We start from the raw sequence: 4,981 nt of genomic DNA on the forward strand, positions 1-4,981 counted from the left end.
TTTTATTTTCACAGCAGACAAAAAACTTTTAGTAGTAATACAAATATTTTTGTTTTCTTTTACCTGGAATTATTTTGTTCTGGTTTCACACTTAAAAAGTTTGATAGATGATGTTTGCCAAGTTGTTTTCCTCTTCCTGTTAATGGGAAAAAAAAAAGATAACAAGACTGAATTTTTCTCTAGGCATATAACAAGAATAAATTTTCGTTTGTTTCTTAAAGTTTCCAAAATAGAAAATTAGAAAATAGAAAATAAAAATGTAATATGAAAAACAGTAACCCAAAACCAGAAACTGAGAGTTGAAAAATAAGATATAATTTTTTTAGGATGCTTTGATCTCCACTCAACATTTCTGTAAGATGTGATCTGTTTCTTTCTTTCTTTCTTTCTTTTTTTTTTTTTTTTCATTTTATAAGTGTAAATAAACTGAGACAGATTATGGCTCTCACTCTGTGTCATGGATTACAGATTTGCAGAATATTAAACCCAGCATGAAGTCTGATGTCTAAAACTAAAACCAGCGTCTGATGAGAGGAGTTAATGTTTTTATTCACTCTCTAATGTGTGGCTCTGTCTGCACGTCCAGCTGACGCCGCTCCTTCTCCAGCAGGGGGCGACAAAAGCTCACAGAAAGAAAGAGAAGAAGAAGAACACGGTCACTTTACATAGCCCTCCTGTCCCATACCGGCTCCCTGCAGGACTACAGAGCTGCTGTCAGGGTCGGTTCACACACACACACACACACACACACACACACACACACACACACACACACACACACACACACACACACACACACACACAGGGTCAAAAACAGAGACTCAGATTTAATTTAAAGAGACGACGCTCTGTCAAACTGTCTCTGCTCCTCCTGCTCCTCTCTGCTCCTCTCTGCTCCTCCTGCTCCTCCCTGCTCCTCCTGCTCCTCTCTGCTCCTCCCTGCTCCTCCTGCTCCTCCTGCTCCTCCTGCTGATGCTGACCTCAGACAGCTTGGTTAAAGGCAGACTGAGTGTTTGCATACACTGAGTCCACTTCCTGTGATGGATGACCACCATCATTCTCCATCAGTCACCTGGAGTCCCTCCCTGCATCGCTCCGTCACCCTCCAACCCCGACTGCCGTTTCTTTGATTGACAGCCACACCGCGCTGAAGCGTTCGGCCCTGGCCCCTCGGTGGCCCCGCAGTGGCCCTTCGGTGGCCCCTCCGTGGCCCCTCGGTGGCCCCTCGGTGGCCCTTCGGTGGCCCCTCGGTGGCCCCTCGGTAGCCCCTCGGTAGCCCCTCAGTGGCCCCTCGGTGGCCCCTCGGTGGCCCTTCGGTGGCCCCTCGGTGGCCCCTCGGTAGCCCCTCGGTAGCCCCTCAGTGGCCCCTGTGCTCTCAGAGTTAGGAGTCCAGAGGAGGTTGCGGCGTGCGGTCAGTGACCTTCCTCGTGCTTCGAGGTTAAAAAGCTCAGCGTGTCACTGACGGTCGATCTGCTCCTTAAAAAACTGCACCAGGTGAATTTATCCAGACCACCAAAGAGGACCATGAGGATCTGAGAGGGAGAGCTCAGACTGGCTGAATCCAAACCTCCAGGACTCACAAGGTTCACAAAACCCACATGCACGGACCCAGGAACCCAGATCAGTCCCAGGAGCAGTCCGTCTTTAGCGACTGATTTATTTTTTTACGTCTGGAGACAGAAAAGAAGAAAAAACATCAGGATCCATGTTCCTGCCTCGCTCCCTCAGTTCCCTCCTTCTTTTCTTTACTCCTTCCTTCCTTGCCTCCTGCCTTGCTTGCTTCCTTCCTTGGTGCCCCCTGTCTTTACCTTTCCTTCCTTCCTTCATTTTTTCTTTGATTCCTTCCTTGCTCCCTGCCTTGCTTGCTTCCTTTCCTCTTCCTAGTCTCCTTCCTTGGTGCTTACTTCCTGCCTTTCTTCCAAAATTCCTTTCTTCTTTTCTTCCTTCCTTCCTTCCTTGATTCCTAGCCTCTTACTTTGCTTGCTTCCTTTCTGCCTTTCTCCCTCAGGTCATACTTTCCTACCTGCATTTCTTCCTTGCTTCCTTCCATCCCTCCTTGCTTCCTTGTCGCTTTCCTGCCTCCTTGTTTTTTTTTCCTTTCCTTCCTTGCTTCCTTGCCTCTTTCCTGCCTCCTTGTTTTGTTTTTTTTCCTTTCCTTCCTTGATTCCTTGTCTCCTTCCTGCCCTCCTTGGTTTTTTCTTCCTTTCCTATTTTTGCCTCTTGGGTTCCTTTCTTCCCATCTTTGTCTCCTATCCTTGCTTCCTTCCTTTTTACATTCTTTCTCCTTTGCTTCCTTTCTTGCTCGCTTCTCTCCTTCCTTCTATTTTTTCATTCTTCCTTTCTAGCCTCCTTCCTTGCTTGCTTTCATCCTTCCTTCCTCCCTTAGTTTCTTCCTTCCTTTCTCCCTTCTGCTGAGTCAAAACAGTCTGACTGTGAGAACCAGTCCTGATCAAATCCAGATCCTGGTCCTGCCTTGCAGCCTGTGGACCTGTGGCTCAGTCTGGGTCCGGGTCGCGGACGTTTGGATTCAGCCTCTCAGGAGGTGATGAATGAGAGCGACCCCCGGTGGTAAAGAGCAGGTTTGTCGTGTGAAGTGTTGTGTGCAGTTTACAGGCGCCGTTTTTACACGCTTTGATGAGAAGAAGAGAAACACGTCTCGCCGCCATGAGTGTCCTGGTGCAGCTGAGAGTCTTTCTCCGTCTCCGTCTCCGTCTCCGTCGCCGCCGTGCGTTCACGCCGGCCGACACTCCAGCATCTTCTTGAAGGCCTTCCTGAAGCTGTCGTCCAGGAAGGCGTAGAGGAAGGGGTTGAGGCAGGAGTTGGCGTAGCTCAGGCTGGTGATGAAGTAGGCGATCCCGATGAGCAGCGGCGTGGTCCTCAGGTCGGTGGTGAGGGCCACGATGGTGCTGAGGTGGAACGGCGTCCAGCAGAAGAGGCAGACGGCGAGCACGATGAAGACCATGATGGTGACCTTCTTCTTGGCCTTGTCCAGCGCCTTGGCGTTGCTGTTGAGCCGCATGTTCCTCAGCTTGTAGAGCATCATGGTGTAGAGGATGCAGATGGTGGAGACGGGGATGGCGAAGCCCAGGATGAGCGTGTAGATGCGGCTCGCCTTGAACCACAGGCTCTCCGGGCTGGGGAAGCTCAGCACGCAGCTCTTCCTGCCGTTGACCGGGCTGGCGTAGACGCCGGCGAAGACGGTGAAGGGCATGACGATGAGGATGACGAGGACCCACACGCACAGCGAGATGATCTTGGCCGCTCTGTAGGTGCGGTACGGCATGCGCTTGGACCTCACCGTCGCCAGGACGACCAGGTAGCGGTCGACGCTCATGACGGTGAGGAAGTAGATGCTGGAGAAGATGTTGTAGTGGTCGATGCTGAGGATGACCTTGCACAGCACCTCGCCGAACGGCCAGTAGTGCAGCAGGTGCTCGGCGATGTTGATGGGCAGAACCAGCGTGAAGAGGTCGTCGGCGATGGCGAGGTTGAGGATGAACATGTTGGTCACCGTCTTCATCTTGGGCGCCTTGAGGATCACGTAGATGACGGCGGTGTTGCCCGTCAGCCCCACGGCGCAGATGACGGTGTAGATGACGGGCAGCATGACGTACAGGTCGGTGTAGAAGTAGAACTCGGCGGGCGGCGTGCAGTTCAGGGCGCTCAGGTTCCCGGACGTGAGGGAGTAGAAGTCCACCGAGTCGTTGCAGACCGGCGGGGCGCCGCCTGACAGCGAGGAGTTCTCCATGCTCGAGGAAGAGGAGGAGGAAGATCTAGGCGTGCATTCTGAGATAAACCAGATTAAAACTCTGCAGATCTGAACTCCTCTGAGTTTCCTCTGACGAGCATCGTCCTCCAGCTCACACAGAAACCAGCGTCTGCTGCAGCCAGGCTCACGGTCCGCTTCAGATCCTCACAGAGTCTGCACTTTGAGGGATCTCACAGCGCGCGGCGCCGTCTCCCTGCACGCTCACCTCCTCTCCTCCAGCCCAGGGAGGAAAATAATCCTCAGAGAAACTTTCTGCAGAGTTAATCTCACTGTTCAGGAGGAAATCCCTGAGGAAACGTAGATCCTTCAGATTCCTTCATCAAAACCTGCTCCACGCGTCCCCCCAAGCTGATCACAGAGTCCAGTATCAGCCTGGTCCTGATCACTGAGTCCAGTATCAGCCTGGTCCTGCTCACAGAGTCCAGTATCAGCCTGGTCCTGATCACAGAGTCCAGTATCAGCCTGGTCCTGATCACAGAGTCTGGGTCCAGTATCAGTCTGATCCTGAGCTGAGGAAGGGATCAGATCTCTCCACTCCTCTCTGCTCCTCTCTGCTCCGAGTGGTAATCCAGTCTGACGACGCTGCCTCTGTGCGCGCACATTATATGCTCCCCTCCCCCTCCTCCCCCTCCTCCCCCTCCTCCCCGTCCTCCTCCTCCTCCTCCTCCTCCTCCTCTCCCCTCCTCACTGACTCCTTAACGTTTTTCTCGGAGGCAGGACGTGTCCAGGATCAGGTTTACGGGGCTTGTTTCAGGTCTGGCAGACGTCCTGGAGCCGGATCAGGGTCGGTCTTTGCGCACAGCGGCACAGCTGGACAGCTGCGCGGCGGAGAGGCGGGAACGAGTGTTTGTTGCTCCGCACGCGCAGCGAGCGTCACCGAGAGACGGAGAAAAGGAGAGAGGATGTGGGTCAGGAGGAGAGAGGTCCAGGATGGACAGAGTCAGACTGAACAGGTTAAAACAAATAAGAATGATTCCTCAGTCTGAGTTTGCGCAAAACTCACCAAATGAGATCATTAGAAAAACAAATATTCACGAGAGATTTATGTATTTTCAAAACTTCCTCTGTGCTCTTTTGAAATAAATTTAAAGCTTCTTCAATAAATTATGTTCTTTTGCCCAAGAATATTTGAATTTGACAACATATATTGATTGGGTTCAACTCTCACTTTTAATAAATTTGCAAAAAAAAAAAAAAAAAAAAAAGAATTTT

The 4,981-nt window shown here is 51.4% G+C and overlaps 1 protein-coding gene across 1 annotated transcript; it reads right to left on the bottom strand.

Moving 5' to 3' along the window:
* Nucleotides 1–1,934: 1,934 nt before the first annotated feature.
* On the bottom strand, nt 1,935–4,321 carry npbwr2b (neuropeptides B/W receptor 2b). The gene has a single exon (XM_074680708.1). The coding sequence runs from the start codon at nt 3,746–3,748 to the stop codon at nt 2,732–2,734; it is 1,017 nt and encodes a 338-aa protein (XP_074536809.1). The 5' UTR covers nt 3,749–4,321; the 3' UTR covers nt 1,935–2,731.
* Between the last annotated feature and the right edge of the window lie 660 nt (nt 4,322–4,981).

The sequence above is a fragment of the Halichoeres trimaculatus genome, unplaced genomic scaffold, assembly GCF_033239565.1.
Source record: "Halichoeres trimaculatus isolate MK-OKI-2021-1 unplaced genomic scaffold, fHalTri1.1 fHalTri1_scaffold_11, whole genome shotgun sequence".
Taxonomy (NCBI): domain Eukaryota; kingdom Metazoa; phylum Chordata; class Actinopteri; order Labriformes; family Labridae; genus Halichoeres; species Halichoeres trimaculatus.